Genomic DNA, 23170 nt, shown 5'->3' with positions numbered 1-23170 from the left:
TGTGCTGTTGAGGTGATGCCCAGGGCTTTTTAACTAGATGATTAGTTTTGAAGATCCCAGTTGCTGATGGAATTTTAAGGCTCACGGAATCTTGCTTCTAGAATATTAATGCCTCTGCTTTCAGTCATTTTCTATGTAAAGTGGATGTCAGATAGCCTAAAAAAGCACTGGATTCCAGAGCTCAGGAAGATTTCCATGAATGACCTCCTGTGTGCTTGCTTGCTGGCTTGCTACTACGTGTTTGCTAACGATATATTTCTACAGTGTAGCAGAAATTGGTCCTGAATTGTTTCATCATAAATAGTGAAGATGCAGGCCTACCTTTACCTGCCAAAAAGAGTGCACGACTAAATGAGTTTAGGTCGGTCTGCAACAGGGAGTTCCACCAGCTGGTGCAGACAAAGAGGGGCTCTCCGGGCAGGGAAGACACTAGGGAACAGGGCACGGGGTGGTTCTCAGCCACCTGAAAGTAGGTGCACTTGCCCAAGGTGCCAGGTACCAAGCAGAGGGGAAGATGTGACTGTTTCCCTCCTGAAAGACTGTGGACTGTGTCCCTCACCTTAGTGTTGTCCATGACATGCCCAGGCATGACCCACAGCACAGTCACCTGGGGGAGGGAGTCCTGGATTCTGCTCTCAGAAATAAGCTCCCAGGTATTTTACCCCCTGGAGTTTAGGAACATGAGGAACACTGCAGAGCGCTGGGCAGAGGAATGACAGGCCTTCAGACAGCAGCGTGGTGTATGGTGGGAGGCACGCATTCTAGTCGAAAGGTTTCGGTGACAGTCGAGACAGTGGTTCTGGAAGGAGGGCAGCGAGTTTAAAGAGATCTCTAGGTGGTAACTAGCCCGAGGAATGACTGAGGGGCGGTGAGAAGGGTTGGGCTGGGAATGACCAACAGATGTCTGGTTTGGGGACAGGACAGAGGGCGATAGCAAAGCTTTCTCAGGCTGCCATTGGTTGTGTCCTTTTTGTCCTGAGAATGTGTTTACCTTCAGTTTGGTCACTCCCTGGGCCTCCTGGGCTGCTGCCCCCTCCGCCGTGCTCGTGTGAATGGCTGAGGCCCCCTCAGCACCGCTCCTGCTGTCTGCCTGCTTTGGTCAACAGCTGCTCCACTTCCGCCTGCCTGATGCCTGGTCAATGATAAATTCTAGAAAGCATGGTTCAAATGAAAATAGCATTATTTGGTAACTTTCATGTAATGGGCCGTTACATCGTTCACCTGCATTTAGTTCCTTTTAAATGAAACAAAAGTAACCCCCAAAGTAGACTATGCAGAAGAAACAACAGGCTGTTTCCCTCTGGTCACTGGTGCCCCAAATCCCTGCCAGATGGTCAAGCAGAGCAGCTCATGTTTCAGCAAATTACAGAGCCTCATTAGGACTCTATTTCATGTTCTTAGATGCTCTAGGCCCTTATATGAGGTGATGTTGATTTCTTAAACTTGTATGACAGCATAATGAATGCATGTAAGTGAAGTGTCCAATGAAATGTGAAACAATCAGTGAATTCTTTGCATATTTTATTTTTCTTTTTTTTGATTTCCAACTCACACACATCTGGCATATTTTACATCTTTGCAATAAAACATGGTTACAATAGCTTAAGGAATTTATATATCCAAAATATTTCACCATGATCTCAAGATGAAATGAACTTGTCTTCCAGATGTTCATTATCCTCCCAATTCTAAGCTACAAACTCAAGATATTGCTTACAGCCTGGTGATGAATAACTTAATCATTACGCTGATTCCCCGGAATTTCAGAATCTCATAAATACAAACAACAATGAAGAAGGAATTCAGTGCTAAAACTTACTAGTACAAGGTGGATAACAAATAAGTAATCACATCAATAAATAATGATATGTTTCTGGTGCAAAGTGCCAATACAAAGAACCCATTATCTTGTTTTATCTTTTTAAATAAATGACTGCAAGTGAGTGTAAATTCTGAGAAAATTACATTCCTGTAACATGCCTCATAGCCCTACCGACACAATATGTACATCTATGACGATACAGTCACCAAATATACAAAGAAGAAACATGAATAAAGTGTATATACCCCTGGGTGTGTAACTTGATCAGTACAATGTATGGAAAATCATTTGATAGCCATCATTTTATATCATAAAAGACGAAGTGCCTTAGGCTAAGAATGTGGCTTTAGGTGAGAATTTCACACAAACCTAAAAGAATAACTTCAGTTATTGTTATAATAAAGTCTGATTTATTATTAAAGAAACTAAGCTATTCAGGAACCAAAGAGAAAAAAAAAAGCAAAAAAAAATTAGCATCAGATTCTCCTCCCCTAATGTACACACGCTAAGCCAGCAGGATGATTCTGGAAGAGTTGTCCAGGAGTTGGTAAGTCATTACTATGGAACTAACAATCGGGACTCCTATTTATACAATAAAACCAGGACCTCATCCCTAAGCCCCCTTTCTGCTGTGTCTTCAAATTATGAAGGGTAGGGCTAAATTTTCTTTGTAAAAAGTACCAAAAATGGCAACCAAAAAAAATGGCTTAGTATCTAAATGCTTTATGAGCAAATTTCACTTAGGACGGATGAATTTTGATTAGAAAGTGCAAATCATATTTTAGTGAAAATGTCAAAAATTACTAATTGAGCCCAAATTCAATCCTTTCATACAAGCTGTGTCCTTGGACAGATCTTACTATTTCCTAGTGTCGATGCACCTGTTCTGTCAAGACATCAGGATTAAAGAACATGCAAGTTGTAACTCCACAATAAAATTAAGAAACATTTTGTTTTTTATACAAGGTTTTACTTTTACAAAAGTATCCCTTTAAATAAGATGCATTTGATGTACAAAATATCAAACGTGGTTTGTTTTTTTTTGTTGTTTTTTGTTTTTTTTCTCAGCTTGAAAAGAGGCTGGAAATGGGATGCAGGTTAGGTTCAAAGCTTAAACTTTGTAACAACTGGACACAAGGTTCCTCAGAATTGTCAAAAGTCTCTTGTGACACGTCCTACCACCTTTTCTCGATAAACAACAATATATGAAATAATTACCAAAACATTTCCTAATTCATATAATTTACATGATATAAGCTTGCTTGGTAGCAGCTGGTGTTCAGTCGTGAAAAAACACACAAAGTAAAATGGCTGCTGACTACAATGTACAGCTATTGCTGGGTGTGATGGAATGTACAAACGGAGGTCGATGTAGACGAGTTTTTTCCACCAGAGATATTGCCTTTCCACGCAGCACTTGTGCTCTCAGCTTTAACTTGGCTTTTGGTTCTTCATTTGTCTTCAGTATCTGTTCTGATGCTCATAATGCCACCGATTAAAATCTATATTAAAAGCTACAATGCTACCAGAAGCCATGCCAGTGATCAGAGTCCTGGAAAAGCAGAGACAGTAGTGAAGAGAGACACAAGATCACTGATGTGGTTCTGCTTCACACCAAACAATATCATGATCTCAAAGTTCACCAAGCTTTAGTTTTGTGTACCCTGAGATAGGATTAAGATTTATTCTCGGTTCTCCTGCGAGAAGCTGAAACAATCCTGTCAATGCCTGGACGGCCAACCCAAGTGCTGATGAGCTGTGGATGGGACAGCTCATCAGATAAACACGTCGTGAGCATAGCATCCTCACTGTATGTTTATCTGTCAATGTATAGCTTAAGTGCATGTGCTACTATTCCAACATATCAGGGGCATTACAAAACAAGAGTGATTCAAATTAAGGATAAGATTAAAAAAGAAATAGAAACTTAATTAGTATCTTTCCTACTCCTCTTGGGAGACTGCTGACATGCATGCCGCTTTGCCTATGAGCTCTCACCTACCCTCTCCCCACGCCTAGTGAACTGTAAGCCCTTATAAAGCCTTTCCTGCCCCTCCACACCCCTTCTTTCTTCTGTTCCTCTGTTCCTGCTTCCCTCACATACAAACATTATGACTGTTCGAGCTCTTTGGGCTCAATGACCTTGTTATGCATCCTCAGGGCTGTGAACAGTGGTCAGTCTATGATGGTGGCAGCAAATGGTTGCAACATGAATACATGAATGAATGAAGAACATCAGGAGAATACTTAAAATACTTAAATACTCAGAAACACCCAAGTAGATAAAAATGATTACACAGTAAACCATTCCCATTTATTCATGAATATGGACTACAGCATTTCAGAACACTCTTAAGAATCTGCTTAAATTTTATTTAAAACAGGTTGGGCTGCAGGTCAAATATCCTCTCCGCAAACTAATTTAAATTCCGTTGCTCTTCCTGATGACTTCAATGCCATTTTAGTCTATTGCGAAGACTCTTTGTTAAATTTGTCATATAAGCCTTAATATCCATAATATTTAAGAACTGACACTATTAAAGAATATACATAGAATTAAAATAAGTTGGTTAAGATTTTTCTTATTTCTGTTAAATATGTAGCAAACATGAGAAATTACTATATTAAGATTACAGAAGTTTTTTTTCTTTTTCTTTTTATGGCCACACCTTGGCATATGGAAGTTTCCAGGCTAGTGGCTGGTTGAATTGGAGCTGCAGCTGCCAGCCTACAGGATCTGAGCCACATCTGCGACCTACGCCATAGCTTGTGGCAACGCCAGATCCTTAAACCACTGAGCAAGGCCAAGGATTGAACTGGTGTCCTAATAGATATTAACCTGGTATCCTCGTTGGGTTTTTAACCTGCTGAGCCACAACAGGAATTCCATATTATAGTTTTAATTTATCTTTCAAATTTAGAAATTTTAGAGTCTATATTCCAAATACTCTTTTCACTTTATAATAAACCTAAAAACAATTTTCAGGAAAAAACCAAAATCTTGTTGCAAACTGAGAAACAATGGAAAAATCACATTACTTTGTTAACATCCTATCGATTCCGAGAAAAGATTACAGTGTCTTAGGGAAATACATAAAACAACATAAATGAGAGATATGTGAATAAGAAAATAGGGGTGGGGTTATTTCAAGTAACGAATGCCTCATATTTTTAAAACAGAGGCCAGCTGTAGTCTGCACTTTGCATTTGGCTGGAAATTGGTTAACTAGACATTGTATGCTTCAAGCCGAGAGTCTGCCAAAAAAATCTATGTTTTTTTCACATAATGTAAGCCAGAAAGGCCTGTCTGAGACCAGGCAAGGATCTGAGAACAGAGAAGTTGGTGGGGATAATTCTATGTTTTGGGCAGGGTCTAGATGCACCTGTTTTTCTTCAGGCTCTTTTTTTTTTTTTTTTTTTTTTTTTGCTCATTCTCTTCCTGTTTCCTTCTTACCAGAATCCTTTCCTAGAGTACTCACTCCTTTCCTCAATTTACCCTTTTGGCACTAGTCTTTCTTCCGTCTGGATGCTGGAATCTTATTCGCAGCATGTTTCAGTCCCGGTGAAATGCAAAGGGCTTTCCGACAGTTGTCCAGTGATTACACGACTCCCTGGCTTAACTCACCTCTGGTCATGGGATAAGTCCATTGCTCTGATGCCGGCGTCGCATCCGGGGTAGATGTACAGCTGCTTGAAGTCGCAGGCCTGCCAGACCTCCACCACGCCATTGTCTCCTCCAGTCACCAGGTTCTGGCCATCGCTGCTCAGGAGAATGGCCTTCAGACAAGGCAGAAGAACAGTTTCTCTCAGTGGTTCCCAAATGATCAACACTCACTACTGAAAGGCACCTAATACGGGTCCCTGTCATTACTATCTGCTTTTAGCCATTTGCCCAAGTTGTCGAAAGTCCAACCCATACGCTTTCCAATGTGGAATACATCAAAGTTCTTAACACAGACAAAGGATCTTATCAAAGCCAATTAGGTTACAAAATAACAGAAGTCCCAAAGAGAGTATTATCAGTCTCATCGAGAAAGAACTTGAGAGTTAAAGAACATGATGTTTTGTTCAGTTCTGAATACTAGCAAGGTCAAGGCTTTTAGAACAAATGGCAGAAGCATATTTCAAAACTGATAAACCAGGAGTTCCCGTCGTGGTGCGGTGGAAACGAATCTGACTAGAAATGATGAGGTTGCAGGTTCGATCCCTGGCTTCTCTCAGTGGGTTATGGATCCAGTGTTGCCATGAGCTGTGGTGTAGGTTGCAGACGCGGCTCGGGATCTGGCTTTGCTGTGGCTGTGGCTGTGGTCTAGGCCAGCAGCTATAGTTCTGATTAGACTCTTAGCCTGGGAACCTCTATATGCCGTGGGTGCGCCCCCCCCAAAAAGCGTAAATAAATAAATAAAAAAAAAGATAAACCAGCAATTACAATTCATTTGTCAGTGACAGGAGATTTAAATGTAATTTTGGTCTAGGGTTCGAACGATAAGATCCTTTGACAATAGAGCCTTTTTTTTTTTTTTTTTTTGGTCTTTTCACAGCCTAACCCACAGCATATGGAGATTCCCTGGCTAGGACTGAATCAGAGCTGAAGCCGCTGGCCTATGCCAGAGCCACAGCAACATGGGATCTGAGCTGCATCTGTGACTAAACACCACAGCTCACAGCAACACCGGATCCTTAACCCACTGAGTGAAGCCAGAGATCAAACCCGCATCCTCATGGATACTAGTCAGATTCGTTTCCACTGAGCCAGGACCGGAACTCCAATAACGTCACCTTTAATGTCAGGAAGGAGCAGTGAAGGAACTGTTGTTGGTGAAAGGAGCTTAAGAAAAATCTCCTTAAGGGTCTAACCTCTAACCAGACAAAGCCATCATCTCTGAATGCTCATTCACTGAGTTAATTACCTGGGATTAAATGAACTTTGGTTTTGTTTAAAGGATCAATCAACATGAATTTATATGCTTTTATAAACCAGAACACATTCATCTGGATACCAGAGACATTCCATTATGAGTCATTTTATGTAAAATACTCAATCTTTAACCTCTTGGCTCAGCCCCTAGTTAGCACTGAACCTGCGGATTTACCCGTGTTGAATCGTTGATCTCCATTTGAGCTAAAAGTTTCCCATTGATGCTGAAATTGCTGAATCGCCCTCGTTCATAGTAGATGATACAGTGGCCTTCGCTGGAGACAGAAATCAAGCGTGGGAACAAGCAGTTTTCTGGTCCTTCAAGGGCTCTTAGCAAATCTCCAGTGATCGTGTGGACAAGGCAAGGGCCCTCTGTGGAGTGGGGAACAGCAATGACTGTCATTGGTGACAACAGTCACATGCAAGCTCCTGCAAACCTATACCTGGACATATGCTCAGATTTGTTCAAAGGAGAAAAAAATAAGAACTACGCTGGCAAAAGCCAAGCACTGATGCCCTATTTCAACAGAACAAATACAGAGAGCTGTTATATAACATACACGTAGCTCTCAAACTTTTTATCAAGGTAAATACTTGCTCTTTTCCTTCATGAGATAATAGTCATTTTAAAAAAAAGGATACAGTTTATACATTACAGGAGAATGAAAGGCTGTATATCCCAGAAATAGTCTATTAATGTGTTTTTAGAAAGTTTTCTTTAGAAAGCTTAGGAGAATTAGTAAAACAATTGGTAATTTTCTTTCGTATCATCAAAATGTTAACACTGTTCCACATAAATACATTACTATCAAATAATAAGTTTTACCTTTTCTGTAGCCTATACACAAAATGTGAAAAGCAACATTAAGAAAATCAAATAATTCAGACTGTTGGAACACTTTCTGTCTTTTAAATAAAGGAGTGAAGAGTTCCTGTCGTGGCTCAGTGGTTAATGAATCCGACTAGGAACCATGAGGTTGCAGGTTTGACCCCTGCCCTTGCTCAGTGGGTTAAGGATCCAGCGTTGCCGTGAGCTGTGGTGTAGGTTGCAGACGTGGCTCGGATCCCGCGTTGCTATGGCTGTGGTATAGGCTGGCGGCTACAGCTCTGATTAGATCCCTAGCCTGGGAACCTCCATATGCTGCGGGAGCGGTCCAAGAAATGGCAAAAAGACCAAAAAAAAAAAAAAAAAAAGTTAATTAATTAAAAATAAATAAATAAATAAATAAATAAAGGAGAAGTGAGGCAAGAATGTAAAAGTGGCATGGGGAATGACTTATTTTGCTCCAATTGTTTTCTCCCAGATAGAAACTGCGTTAAGATAAAACACTCACAGGTTGAGAAAAATAATTGGTTAATATAGTTTGGTATCACCTGTCCCCCACCCCATACACACCCAGAAAAACTCCACAAAAACTCTGTATGAATTATAGTCCTATTTTTCAATCCATTGATTTAAGCCGATGCATATTTTATAAAACAAGTGATGTTATAATGCTATATCTAAATAGTTTCCTAAAAGTAATAAATGTGCATTTTGGAAAATACAAAGAATTGGAGAAAAGAGAAAACAGCAGTCACTTCTAATATCAACCATCATCTACAGAAAATGTTTTTCCCTATGTGTACTATGTGTCTTTTCTGTTTTTCTTCCTTTATAGAACAGAATAATATTACACATAATATTACTAAACAGACATTAAAAGACGTTTCTTGAAAAAATCCTATGTGTCCATCCCGGAGTTACTTACTCTTAAGTACAAAAATGATAAAACACAGCGTTCCCACCTTCAGACGTTATACTCATTACCTATACATGAAAAGGAGCCAGAATAAGCTCCTTAAACCAAATCTGATCATTTCCTCACTTTGCTAAAAACTTCAACAGTTCCCTACCATGCTCAAAATAAAATACACATCGCAAATCCTCGTGCCACCTGCCACCCCACCCTTCTGCAGCCTCCTGTCTCCTCACCTCTGTGGGGTCTTCACCACACTCAGCCCTCGGCCCCTTTGGTTTTCTTTCGGTTTCCCGTAAGCATGAGGCTCCTTCCTGCCCCAAGCCTCCCATGGAGAACTGGTGTCTGAGTCAGACTCAGAACCAAGGTTCCGGATCTGTCCCGAAACTAGACTTCTTCCACAGCAAGTGGAAAGAGCTAAGAGATCATGTTTCCACTGCACAGTCCCCGGCCTCGAGAAGAAAGGCACCTGAGAAGGGGGTGGGGTGGGCCCAAGGCTACGTCGGAGGAAAAACCTGACCTCCACCCCCTCCCCCAATCACAGGGGTCTTCCCCTTGTTTTTTTTTTTTTTTTTTTTTTTGGTCTTTTGTCTTTTCTAGGGCTGCTTCCCACAGCATATGGAGGTTCCCAGGGCAGGGGTCGAATCGGAGCTGTAGCCACCAGCCTATACCAGAGCCACAGCAATGCTGGACCCTTAACCCACTGAGCGAGGCCAGGGATCGAACCCGCGTCCTCATGGTTCCTAGTCGGATTCGTTAACCACTGAGCCACGACGGGAACGTCCCCTTGTCTTTTACATGTTATTTTGAATGACTGCATCACTTGGGTGTGCTGTAGTTTAACTTACCAGTGTTCCGGTTACAATGCTGATGACCACAAAATACTACATAAAATTTTATATATATATCTTTTATCTGAGTACTGGCACAAATGTGTTATTAATAAATAACTACATATTAATAAATAAATATTATTAATAAGTAATAAAATGCAATAGCTAGAAAAAAAATCCTATGGGATTACATTTGTCTGTGGAGAGCTTCCTAAAGGAAATAAATCAGAAATTATGGTTACCTTGTGAAAACAGTACAGTTTCTAAAGACCTAAAATGAAAGGATTGTCTTCTGACCTTTAGCACCGCTGATAACAAGGCCAAGTTCTGCACAGACGGAAACACAGACAACTTCGTGGTCGTGGCCTGTGAGGACGGCTCTTGGTGCAGGATAGTCACCTGCAAGGAGAGGGCAGCGGAGAGTCAGCAGAGACCAAGGGCGGGAATGAAGGGCCCCGCCGTTAAATCGGGCATTTAAAAGAGCAAGCACTACTGTTCAGAGAGGACATTTCCTAGCTGTGTGACCACGAGCCAGTTCCTTAACCTTTGCGGTGTTTGTTCACCTGTGAAAAAGGGAAAACGACTGTACCTACCACACAGGTTGTTCGGATGCCTCTTTAGAACACCATGAGAATGGCGATAGCTGTTCTTCTTTTTCTGATTGTCCAGAAATAGAAATTACGCCAACCGCGGCATTCACATGGGCAATCTCATTGAATTACAACATTCACACGGGTAGGTCCAATTATGATCTCTATTTTAGTAGCCTAGAAATCCAAGGCTTTTAAAGGTTTTTCAATTTACACAAGTTTATACAGCTAGCAAGGGCTGGAACTGAACCCAGAGCTGGGTAATTCTGAAACCCATGTCCTTCCGCATTTCAAAACGTGCCTTAAAATCTCCCACAAGCTGCGGTGCTTGGATTTTTGGTTGGCGGAGGGGAAGGAAAGTAGTGAAGGAAAGCATCATCTGAATTTTCCCCCTGACTTTACTGGTGGGACCTAGCTAAGAAGGTCCAGCTGAATCACATGCGTAGGCACTCTGACTGCCAAGCGCTCTCGCCTCCGCGGTGAGCGCGTGCCTTCTAAGTGACAGGCCGCCTGCTAAGCGAGTTAGGAGCTGGGAGTGTAAGAAGGTGTAAGGCACGTGGAATTGTTTAGAACACACCAACCAAACAGGGTACAGCCTCCACAGGCGGACCACCGAGGCCCTCAAAGACAAATGCGTTGAACAAATGCACAGAGTACAGCAGGCATCAAAACATCCACGGATGAATGAAGAGAAACGCAGAATGTTGTTGAATAACCTGCATGCACGTAAGACTGTGAGGATGCTAAGCCAGGAGGGCCCCATGCCCAACACTGTCTTATTTGGAGGAGCCACTCTCGACGGGAACGGGGGAAGGAGACCGTCTTGGGTGCAAGAGTATGGAGGCAAAGGAAACAGCAGAAAGTCAGAGAGGAATTCTGGAAGGCGTGTGGGGGATGGTGCCGACCTGGGTAAAGTCTGGAGCGGCTGCTTTGGAGGTTGAGGAAAGAAAGTCTTGGCCACACAGGACAGGATACGAGGACACGAAAGACCCTGACGGGAAACTCTGTTGAAGCCACGTGACCAGAAGGAAGGACGTGAAACACTGATTAGTGACACCGCTGCGGTCTGACTGCTCACGTCAGGTCCAGCAACTCTCCATCAACGCCTCCTAATTCCCAACTGCTCCTGCTTTCCACTAACAGCTACGCACTTACGAATGGCTTACACTACCTTTCACTCTTTTAATTCCTTTTTTGTCTTTTTAGGGCCACACCCGTGGCAGATGGAGGTTCCCAGGCTAGGGAATCGGAGCTGTTGCTGCCGGCCTACACCACAGCCACAGCAACGCCGGATCCTCAAACCACTGAGCGAGGCCAGGGATTGAGGCAACATTCTCATGGATGCAACATTCTCTCGGGTTCCTTAACCACTGAGCCACGACAGAAACTCCTAATTAAATAATTTAAAACATTACATATTTAGGGTATATATGTAAGATTAAGAGAACAAAATAAACTCCCTTGTACTCACTCCCAGCTTAAGAAATACAGGACAGTACCAGTAACTTTAACGCCCCCTTTCTTATGCCTTAGAGAATATTACGCCTTTAAAAAAAAAAAAAAAAAAAAAAAAAACTTCTGTATTTTTCTCTTCTGTTCATTCTGTTTTACCTGGTGGGTGAGTTTGTGAGCTTTCCTTTATAGTTGCTGCATTTCTCTGTGATTTCACTCTACATGGGGTTGACCCCGCCTCCCCCCCCCATCTTGTCTCTCAGAGAAACATCCTATGCTTTGGTCTCAAAGCTGATCTTTCTGAGAGCTGCCTCCTGGGTCGCAATACCCTGGCCCTGGAGGGGGCAAGTGAATGTCCAAGGGGTGGCACGTGTGACCACCTCCTGGGCAGCCCCTCCCTTGGCACTGATGTGATGCCACAGCCCTGAGCGGCTGGGTTGGCGTTCCAATTACTTGCCCCACAGTGGCAGGAGGGAAGCCATCAACAGATCCTGGAAAATTCCAGGAAGAAAGTGAATAACTAAAGCGCCTTACCCAGCAAGGCACCCAACACCATTGCTGGGCATCTCCTCCTTCAGACCCACTGGACTTCTGTCTCCCTAGGAACTGCTCACCATTTTCTGTGAGTTTCCTCAGATCCATCAGCTTCCACACCGCTTTTGAGGCATTTCTGACTTAGACGGTGTGTGGGAAAGGGAGCCGAAAGTCCACGTCAGCTTGTGATCTTATTCTAAATTTATGTATCTTGCTATAACGTGTTTGAATATTGGCAGAGTATCCAATTATATTTGTCAGCAGTCCTGGATTTGTCTGAGATACACACACACACCCACAGTCTACAAAATTATGCTTCAACGATGCCCTGAGTTCCCCAGCAAAATGAAGATTAATTATTGATAAGATTTTATGTGCAATATTACCCTTAATTTTTCTAAATAACCATTTTATCTTGGAGAGACTGATGAATTAAAAATCCTGCAGTTACATGTTTGATAAAATTTTCATAGACTTTTATTAGACATGTAACTTTTATCAAACATGTATCTTTCTAAAGTTTCCCCTTACATGCTACAGAATAAGTAAAAAGCAATCTAGTTTTATAGCAGGGAATTTTTTAAATGTATAAAAACATTTTAAAATATTCCTTATGTATGCAATATATTTTCTATTAGGAAGTAAGTTTTTCAAAGGCTGACCTCTGATTCAGGAAGTTTAAAATATTTTATCTTTCATTACGATTTCCCCAGATCATTTGAATAAACGGTGAAACTTAACTATTAGGGGATTTTGTGGGGCCCCTTGAAAGTAGTTTCCCTCTTTAAACTATAGAGAAGTAAATAAAATGCCATTCAGGGGGCTCTGAGTTGGGGAATCTGTAGCAGGGGGAAAGCATATTTTCTATATTTCCTTTCATTGCCAGGGACAGATGTCATATACCCCAACAATCATTCAAAAGCCTAGGAATAGTCTGTCACTGTCACATCACAATTGATGGATGTAGCCGAGGGTTAAAGGGCCCGCACAGAGGGAGGCGCAGGTGAGACCTCCCCTCTGGGGACCACAGCATCGTGGTCCTCCTTCCCTAGTCATTTCTTCAGGAGAAGAGCTTTCTGTGTGATGGAATTACCATGAATGGTAAAGAACAAACACGTCCAATTTTGAGACTCCTTTCAGGCGAGCATTTAGAAACTGCAAATATAATAGGCTTATAATAAACAGATTCTAATTCATTTTTATCACGAGTCGTCTCAATATTTTTAAAATGGATGATGAAAAAAGTACAGAGGTATTAGATGCTACTATTCACAGAGAACTGACAGGACAGCTTTTTCAGTGTGATGGTCTATGGCTTTCAGAGAAATGATCAAAGTAAAGATTACTCATGGTTCCTATTATTTTAAACTTCATTTATGGAACTACTAACATGTAGGGGAAGTTTTGGGCCTTCTGAATTAGAGCTAAACAAAAACAGAAGAGCCTTCCTCTGATCCTCAGTGCAGTCCTGCTGGAGTCAGAAAATGAACCTCTTGACGATATACGACATTCAGATTTTATCTATAACCTTTGTTGAGTCATTGCAGAATCACTGCAGAAGGCATTTTCATTCATGTTTATACCTACATAAAAATGATGGATTTCTGACTTGAAACCCCAGAGTAAGAGATTTTGAAGGGTGCAGTAGCTTCATCACTACTCTGATTTCAAGACTTATTTTAAAAATTATGTTAAACATTTGCTGAAAAGCTCAGAAAAACTTTGTCGATGAGGATTCTCTTATGGAGACCCTGTGTCCTCTGCCACCTGAGAGTGAATGCAGAGGTTTCTGGCCCAAGGACCAGACAGGCCTGGGCCTGCATTTTCCACAGGTCACAAGGTAACTCACATAAAAACATTCCATGGGTTGGAAAACGTCCCATGATGTGGCTTCATTTTATTACATACTCAGAGCACTCGATGACAAACAGAAGACAGAACCTATGGTCCATTCACTCTAAGTTGTTCTTTTTCTTCTTCAGAGGGGACACTGACCATATTTCCCTCTGAGCACTGTTGTTTCAGGGCAGATCTCTTCCCTTGAAATCCTGACTCTGGATCTAAGGTCACAGCACATAACTGTCCTACCATTCCCCTCCCCAAATAATGGACAGTATAATCCACCTGCCTTTCCCAAGGAAGCAGGTCTGTATATATTCACACATGCATATATATACACACACACACACATATATACATGCATATATATGTATATATATATATACACACACACATATATACATGCATATATATGCATATATATATATATGTATGTATATGTGTCTATCTATCTATCTATCTGTTTAATATCACTGGGCTACTCTTTGTCCATGCTTTGTTCATCCCCGAAAACACACTCGGTTAGTGGTGGCTGTGGAGCTGGCCACCAGGATGGTTTTAAAAGATGGCTGGATGTAGACAAAGCAAGGAATGCGATTTGGCAGATGTTTAGTGACAGGTTGGGGCTGGCGGGAGGGTCAGTGTCCAGAGCCGAAGCTTACACAATGGGAGTCCAGGGAAGGGATGTGTGCACAGCTGGAGTCTCCTTTTCAATGGGCTTCTCATTTCATAGTTTGCATAATGCTCATACATGAGCTAAAGACTTGTTTCTCCAAAGTGCAACAGAAAAAGCATGGTAACAATGTCTTATACCTATTACTCAATGAATATTTGTCGATTTGATTTGAAAACGTGAACGGTACATTCTCTCGCAAAGTTTCCTGTTGCTATGATTTTAAACAGTTCAACAAGCTCTCTATCAAGCACTGTGTATCTGGTATAAACATTTAAGCCACACACTTTACAAGCAGGCTGGATTGTGAGCTGAGGTCCCAGTGTATTTTAAGTGTCTGTTGAGGAGACAGTGTTGACTTGCCCCTCTTGTGACTATCTTGTTGGAAGCTACAGCACGTAATGAGAAATGTCAAGTCCCAAGATCAATGAAATTTGGGGCTCTAGGGATTCAACAGGAATAGCATTGATCCTTTTAAAGAACACCAGTCAGAGATGGGCTCTAATATATTGCAAAGAAGGGCTCAGGAGGATAAACGGCCAAGTCCAAGATACCTACCTGACAAAAAATTCAATCAGCCTTTAGCACAAATTGCCTGCTCTGCTCTCCTTTCTTTCATGCGATAGCCTGCTTCCAATTAAAGTGTGCAAATTAATTTTTATCACTTCCAAATTAGTTTCAGAATTTGTGTAAAAGTCTGTTTCAGATGAAAGCATCTGTCCCTCACATCTCTGCAATTCTGTTATCTAGTCAGGGATCTATTTACATCTCCAAGAAAATTGTCCATGTTCAAAGTCACAAGTTTGAAAGAGTAACAATGGATATTGATATTAAGTATATTAATAAAACAGCTATAATGCAACTGGAACCTATGCCAGGTAGCCTTGGCTTGTTTCTTTTACGGTCTGAATCTCTTTGTAATAATCTGTTTCACATTTTCATTGCCTATGTTGCTAATTCATTAAAATTATAAAGGTGGTTAGAAAAAGACTTATTTATGAGATGTCTAATTTGTCACAATAGTACATTTGATTCAGTGAAACCATTAACTCTTTCTATACCTAACTAAGAAAATCCACAAACATTATCAATTTTTTCCTCTGTGGCATTAATAAAGCTATTCATTACAAATAATAATGACAATGCAAAAGAAGCATACATAGGTTAAAGCACTTGAGTTTATCCTGAGAACATTTTAGGGATATGCACATGAGCTGAGCAAAGGAAGCCGATCATGTTGTGGTGCTATGCTGAATAAATATGATTCAGTCTCTGACACACAGAGTAAATTCAAGGCCCATTCCTGAATTCTAACAGCTACTGGGATATTAGGTTTCATGCCAGGACTTCCCTCTCCGTGTCTCAATGAATACACACAACCCTCAAAACCTAAGGGCATCGTGTCACACACTTTAATATGAATTTAGACATAACTAGCTTTTCGGTCTGGTGTAGCAATGCAATATGAGACAGAAAACACATATAGCCTGATTCTCTGACCTGTGAATTGGTAGCCAGAATAGATTAAACTGAAATAGTAAAAAAAAATAAAAAACCAAAAAAACCTTTTTCTTTCATATTGCAAGTTTTCTGATAGCAAGGACTATGTCTCTGTCAACATCCATGGCTGATCCCTGACGTGACAGTCAATTCAGTGTGTGCTCTGACTGCTTTCGCAAAAAGCGAATTGACCAGTATGTAGGGCTCTCTAGGCGTGCATACAGGGGCTGCTAGGTGAGCCATTTTAACAGATTAAGTCAGTCGCTGATCAGTCAAGTCAATTAAATACTAAAAATGACCACCAATATTTTTTTAGTATTATGCTTACCCACATGGCAAAAAGCTGAAAGCAGTTTTTATGCAATCATTCATTGGTGCCCAAGATATAATACTAAGCATTTTGTAGATGCAAAGTACTTACGACACGAAATATTACCTGAGAGCAATTATGATTCATGAAGTACAGACTTTTGTAAACCCCAGAAAGTCGGAGCCTTTGACTACCTAGCACTCCCAGCTGCTAGGCTGGTACCAGCACACAATAGGCTTTCAATACATGCTTGCTGCGTGGCAATACTTTAGCTACTCATTGGGTTTAATCTATAGAGAACTGTTTCCTTTTATGTTAAGGATCATGGATAAAATGGAACCATCCTACATAGGCTCACAGTAAATGTTCAGGCAAGTCTGGACATGGTGGGTTTTATGGAAGTCCTTTAGGTTCATGATGATAACAGTTTTTGATTAAAAAAATAAATTCCTACAAATGGAGGCAATGCTATACGGATAATATTACGCAGTAATTTCTTAAAAATAATCTTGTCTTTTATTTTATTTTATTTTTTTAGGGCTGCACCTGTAGCATATGGAAGTTTCCAGGCTAGAGGTCATGGAAATTCCAGATCTTTAACCCACTGAGCAGGACCAGGGATTGAACCTGCATGGTTACTGCTGAGCCTCACTGGGAACTCAAGGATAACCTTGTCCTTTTTTTTTTTTTTTTTTTTTGTCTTTTTGCCATTTCTTGGGCCGCTCCTGCGGCATACGGAGGTTCCCAGGCTAGGGGTCGAATCGGAGCCGCAGCTGCCAGCCTACGCCAGAGCCACAGCAACACGGGATCCGAGCCGCGTCTGCAACCTACACCACAGCTCATGGCAACGCCGTGAGCAAGGGTAGGGATCGAACCCGCAACCTTATGATTCCTAGTCAGATTCATTAACCACTGCACCACGATGGGAACTCCAAGGATAACCTTGTCTTTAAAGCTCAAATATAATGCTACATTTTAACAAATTCAGTATTCACATTTCTTAAGGATTAACATAAACATTTCTATTTGCATAGCACCTATAGACCTTTAAACACTCTAAATATTACCACATTTAATGTTCTTACTAAGCAATGAATCAAAGCTATAATTGTTAACCATCATTTGGTTCATAATATCATTAGAAAGTGAAGTTGCTGATATAGAATTATTATAATTTAACATTTTTCTTTGAAATTTTTTTACTTCGTAGCAGTACATTATGTTATCTTCTATGCTATCAGATGGTGGTTTTAAAGAAGTGAATTCTCTTTTGAAAATAACATTTTCATCATTTCTGAGCTTCACTTTGAAGATGCTAATTAACTGGATTGAAAACACTATTCTGTTTCTTAAAGTTTTTTTCCTATCTAGTAAATTCTATTTTTTGTCAATAATAGAGGAAAGATTCCACATAGCCTAGATGCTCAGTCCAGCTTTTCCTCTAATGAACACTACATTACTCTTGGAAATAAAAGAAAATTTGGAAATATGCATAAATACTTTTAGGTAAAATACATGTGCGAATGCACCTTGCTGGAGAATAATAAAGTCATAACTGGTAGACTGAACGTCTTTTACACACACACACACACACACACACACACACGAATTCTGCTAAAAATGAAGTTTCTTTTTGTTAAGGCTATGGTTTAAAAAAGAGTAAATAAGGAGATTTTTAGTATTTAGAGTGTGATGTTCCTTATGGTGCGGAATTATTAGCTAGTGAGTTGAGCTGGCTGGAAAGCAAGCAACACTGAATATGTGTTTTCCTCAAAGCAATACCACGTCTTAGTTCACAACCTAGAGCAGAGACAGCAATGCATAACACACCCACTTCCTCTTATTCAGCATCTAAACTAAGAGACATGACATCATAGGGCACCTGGAGTTTATTCATCTAGGGTTCTTCACCTCTAGCCATGAGCAACCAGAAAACACCCTCACCTATCTCGTCGTCGAGTTCATTCGCTCACTATCTCAAATACATATCCCATCTCACTATCCTATCGGTATTTGCAGTATTCCTATCGAAACACGTTAACAGCTGGGGGCAGGTGGACCTGAAGGGGAGCTGACGGTTGAGCTTCCATGCGGAGCTCTCTCACAGGCCGGAACAGACCAGCCGCCCACTTAAAACACGGCGTCCTGTACACTCCTTTCTTCTCTAGTTTTATAGCATTTCAGTGGCAGGTACACAATATTCCTGGGAAATGCCTATCTCTGTTTTGTCACAGATACTCCTGAAGTCATGTTTCAGTTTATTTTGGAGGGCAGCTGAAGCTGTGACTAATGTATGAAACAGAATAACCCTGGTTTAGGTATTTGCCATTATCGACACTTTACAGAAACCGTTCTCTCTTTTACAGGAAATACGTGCGTTGGAACTATGGAGAGCTTGTAATTAAAAACAGCAATGATTTCTAGGCAATCTCTTATCTAGTTCTTCAGTCATTTAACAATATGGAAAACCTATTGTGTGTGCAACTCTGCCAGGAACCAAAGACCTGTGACGCAAAGAGAGGGACTCCTGATCCACTTTACTGTTTCCTCAGAAAAGCAGTTCCAAAGAAGAACCACGGCTCTTCCATGAACAAAAGCTTCCATGGAAAACATGTTTGAGAAACTGTAGGTTACACAAATGTTGGTTTATCTGAGTAAGGCTCTCAGAGCGTGTAAGAGAGAGAACGAGTATATGCAGTGTTTTCTAAAATTATTTTACTTGGAGTCCCATTTTGTTCGTTTGTTTGTTTGTTTCCCTACAGGGTATTTTCAGAAGCACGGTTGAAGAAAAAACACTCAGGAATCATCCCAAGCAAAGGAATCATCTTACTCAGTTTTTGCCTCCACAGTGCCTCATCTGAAGGGGGGACGCAAACATCGTTAAATAAATAAACAGAAATATTTAGTATTTCCCATTGGAGAGGGAAGGAAGTGCCCTCATGAGGCACCCGTAAAACCTCCTGGAAATGCAGGGAAGGGAGAGACTTCATTCAGCTGAGAGAAATCATAGGAAGCTGAATGGACCCACTGTCCCTGAGGGCACTTGCTGCAGGATGGGGACATGTGGGGACTGGGGAAGGGCAGCTGAGCAGAGGGGCAGTGAGAGGGGGTCTGAGAGACTCCTCAGGCCGAAGGTTAGAGCACTCACTCTTTTTCACGCTTCAAACACAGCTACATTCCAACAAAGACAGTGGCCACGTCAGCATTCATATATGAAAATCCTTACAGCCCCAGGAAAAAAACATGAGGAAAATTTAAAAAGCAAAGCCTGAGTTCCTGCCGTGGCTCAGTGGTTAATGACTCTGACTAGTGTCCATGAGGACTGGGGTTCGATCCCCGGCCTTGCCCAGTGGGTTAAGGATCCGGCGTTGCTGTGAGCTGTGGCGTAGGTCACAGATGTGGCTTGGATGCTGAATTGCTGTGGCTCTGGCACAGGCTGGCAGCTGTCGTTCTGATTAGACCCCTGGCCCGGGAACCTCCATATGCCACGGGTGTGGCCTTAAAAAGACCAAAATAAATAAATAAAATAAAAAAATAAAAAGCAAAGCCTATTTAAGTGAATTTACAGTCTGAAAGAATAATTCTAGACAAATACTCACTGCTATTCGGGTTGTCTCCTATGATATGGTGTCGCCCACTCCAGTACCAGAGGAGCAGGGTGGCGTCTCGAGACCCAGACACAATGTAGCAGTCCCCACCGATGTAGGACTCAGACCTGGCCAAGCAGGTGACCACATCCCAGTGGCCAAATACAATCTGAGTTAGCTTCCCTGAAACACAGCAACAGAACAGCAGGTTGAACTCACTTGCCATTTTTCTGGAAAGGATAATAAGCTTAACTTAATTTTGCCAGATTTCTGAACAGTCAATGTACAGACCTGCAAACTTACAAGGTAATTCAAATCTAGCTACAGAGTTGGTTTACTGAATTGCTTCTGAAAAAAATGATACAAGAATGTCAGTTGGGATTACTTTAAGGAAAGAACTTATAATTGTGACGTTTGTTTTCAGAGTTTGGGCCAAACTAAGAGGAGGTTTAAGGTGTTTCATTGAATCTGATTTTGGGTGAGGGGGCTGTAATCCCAGTTGTCCTATTAACTCAGGGCTCAGCTCACGCTAACGTATGGATTGGATGGAATTATAAGTGCCCATGTATTTGTAATGTGAACATTTAATTTGACTCTCAGTACTCATGATGAAAAGGCCGGCATTATTCAGTTTGATTTCATATGAACTTTAGGTATAACAACAGGCATTTTCACGGGAATAAACTGTTTCGCAGTTCAGTTTACCTGTTTCTGTAGAATAAACTCGGAAGCTCTTATCCCAGAATCCACAGATAAGAATATAGCGATTATCTGCTGTGACCACAAAACAATGTGCATTGATCTGTATGCTCTGGTCCACGAGGTCTGTGATCTGCCGTTTGTTCACACCAGAGTTATTGGCTAAATTTAAATAGAAAAAGGAATTTAAAGAAAGATCCCACAAGAGTTTCTCCAGGCACATATAGAAGGAATACATTTATGCTTCATTTATCTAGCAATGGGTTTTTAAGGATATAAGATTATTAAGATTTTAACATTTCCTTAAGAGGAATATACACCTTTTAGTAGCAGTGATTATTTATGAAGTCTATTGTATATTTATTTTAAAAGGGTTGGAACTTAAAGTTCTTCCTCCACCGATGTGAGGAATTCCAAGATGTGAATTCACGACTCAGTAAAAGCACTTAAATGCACTTAATTCAATAGATGTTCACCCCGCACAAGTTCATTAGTGTCCAGCAAGTTCAATAATAATGACGAATAAATATTGTATGAAGTACGTTACATAAGGAAAAAATGTCTCAGCGTTTGCCCTCATCTGTCATTTTCTGATGGCATTTACAATTCATGTGGAAAGAAGAAAGTAGGGATTTGAGCAAGGGGTGTTGTTATGTAGGCAGCCCCTCAGGGAGCTTTAGGTCAGTGGCTTTAAAGACCTGGATTGTCAACAAACAGAAGCCTTTCCAGACTGGGCTGGCAGAGGAGGAGGGGAGGAAGCAAGATGGGCAAGGGGTTGGGGAGGACAGAGACAGGCAGGGACTCCGCGGGTAGCCTTGGGATTGAATGTGAATGAAGTCAGGAACTCAGAGACACCGGCTGATTTCCCTGGTGCCTGTCTGTGCGCCAGCCTGTCCCTTACTCGATGCCGTCCTTTCAGGCGAAATCCCTGGGCTGAATCCTTAAACAGAAAATGCAGATGTACAAGATCCCCACTGCTTTCCAACACCAATTAAATCTAGATGCTACTGTCTGTGAATCTCTACTAACACGGGAATAATGATTCCTAGAGAAGGGAAAATTTTTAAAAAATATTACAAAAAAAAAAAAAAAAAAAAAAAAAAACCAGCAAAGGAAAAGAACACCAAAGGTCCTGAGTCACTTGACAATGAAGCAACTGGTCCTTGATTAATTAGAATACAGTTAGTCACTTTTCCGTGGTTACATTTTAGCTGTATGTGACAGTGTCAATGTATCTTTAGCAAAGGAACAGCTAGACGGACTCTAAAAATATTCCTTGTCCTAAGTATGTCCTCCCAAAGAAATGTAAATGCTACTTTGTGTAGGAGTATAAGTAACTAACCCAAAGGGCTGCCTTTCATTTTATTTCTGGGTTCAAAGATGAAGGGTGAATTAGTCTAAGAAAAAATACAGTGTAATAACATGTATATGGGTTTATAATTTTTCAGAATATTTTCATTTTTTTTTTCTAATTTAGTTCTCCATTGGATCCTATGCGATAGGGAGAACAAACATTATTAGAAACCATCTCACAGATAGAAAATGGAAGCCCAGAGAGACTAAGGCACTTACTCTGGACTAATAAATGCGTATGTGACTACTTAAAAATACTTTGAATATCTACAGCAAAGTGTTATAGTGCCTGAGTTTGCAATTCATATGAAATCTTTAATTAAAAAAATGTTTAGGAGTTCCCGTCGTGGCGCAGTGGTTAACGAATCCGACTAGGAACCATGAGGTTGCGGGTTCGGTCCCTGCCCTTGCTCAGTGGGTTAACGATCCAGCGTTGCCGTGAGCTGTGGTGTAGGTTGCAGACGCGGCTCGGATCCCGCGTTGCTGTGGCTCTGGCGTAGGCCGGTGGCTACAGCTCCGATTCAACCCCTAGCCTGGGAACCTCCATATGCCGCGGGAGCGGCCCAAGAAATAGCAATAAAAACAACAACAACAAAAAGACAAAAAAAAAAAAAAAAAAAATGTTTAGCTCTATTGAATGGAGATTGCCAGAAAAGATATTCTTTAGTATTCGTTTTCTGTTATAATAGCTTTGAGTCCTTATCTATTTCAAATACATAAAGTTGTTAAAGAAGAGTGGAGGCTGAAAAGAAAGGTTTGGAATTATGTGCCTTGCCATCTTAAATGACCTCCTAATATACCAAGGAAATGCCACAAATAATTGTTTTAACATCGAAAAGTGCTGGATGGCATACTATGATTTGCGTAGCTCCCTGATGGTACCTGGACGTTGTTTGCACACTAATTCCGTGGTGGAAAAAATACACTCAACTGTCATGTCCGGTAAATGACCACACAAGAATCTGTGGATCTTTGTCATGAACATACCAATGAGTGGATCCATTTCAATGGGAAGATGATGGGCTTGGTCCAAGGAGTAACCTGGAGCTCCTCTTAGGCCTAAAGATCAGTTAAAGGAGAAAATGAGCACAAAATTCTCAGAAAGGAGGACTTTCCTAAAAAGCAGTGCTTTCTAATGATAATGCAAAAATATATATGCTTAAAACTTATTTGGCAAATCACTCTAAGGATGCTTCAGACACACTACGTGTTTTTGCAGACGGTCTTAAAAAAAGACAGGGATGGTTGGTTTCCACTTATGATGGAGAAAGCTGGGAAGAGTTGTTATCCTAACAGCAAGAAAAAGCTGGATAAGATAGAA

At 41.1% G+C, this 23170-nt stretch overlaps 1 protein-coding gene across 16 annotated transcripts in view; it reads right to left on the bottom strand.

The window, feature by feature from the left end:
• NBEA (neurobeachin) overlaps positions 1505–23170 on the bottom strand; it is a 637779-nt gene continuing 616113 nt past the window's right edge. For all 16 annotated transcript variants that reach the window (XM_021065194.1, XM_021065195.1, XM_021065200.1 and 13 more), the window contains 7 exons: positions 22837–22908; positions 20503–20658; positions 19810–19980; positions 9610–9711; positions 6916–7112; positions 5448–5599; positions 1505–3374 (listed from right to left, as the gene is read on the bottom strand). In XM_021065194.1, coding sequence (XP_020920853.1) covers positions 3284–3374; positions 5448–5599; positions 6916–7112; positions 9610–9711; positions 19810–19980; positions 20503–20658; positions 22837–22908 — 941 coding nt within the window. In that variant the 3' untranslated portion in view covers positions 1505–3283. The remainder of the gene's footprint in view (positions 3375–5447; positions 5600–6915; positions 7113–9609; positions 9712–19809; positions 19981–20502; positions 20659–22836; positions 22909–23170) is intronic.

This window comes from Sus scrofa, chromosome 11 (assembly GCF_000003025.6).
Source record: "Sus scrofa isolate TJ Tabasco breed Duroc chromosome 11, Sscrofa11.1, whole genome shotgun sequence".
Lineage (NCBI taxonomy): Eukaryota > Metazoa > Chordata > Mammalia > Artiodactyla > Suidae > Sus > Sus scrofa.
The sequence above is the reverse complement of the archived record's forward strand: the minus strand, read 5'-3'. Positions and strand labels throughout refer to the sequence as shown.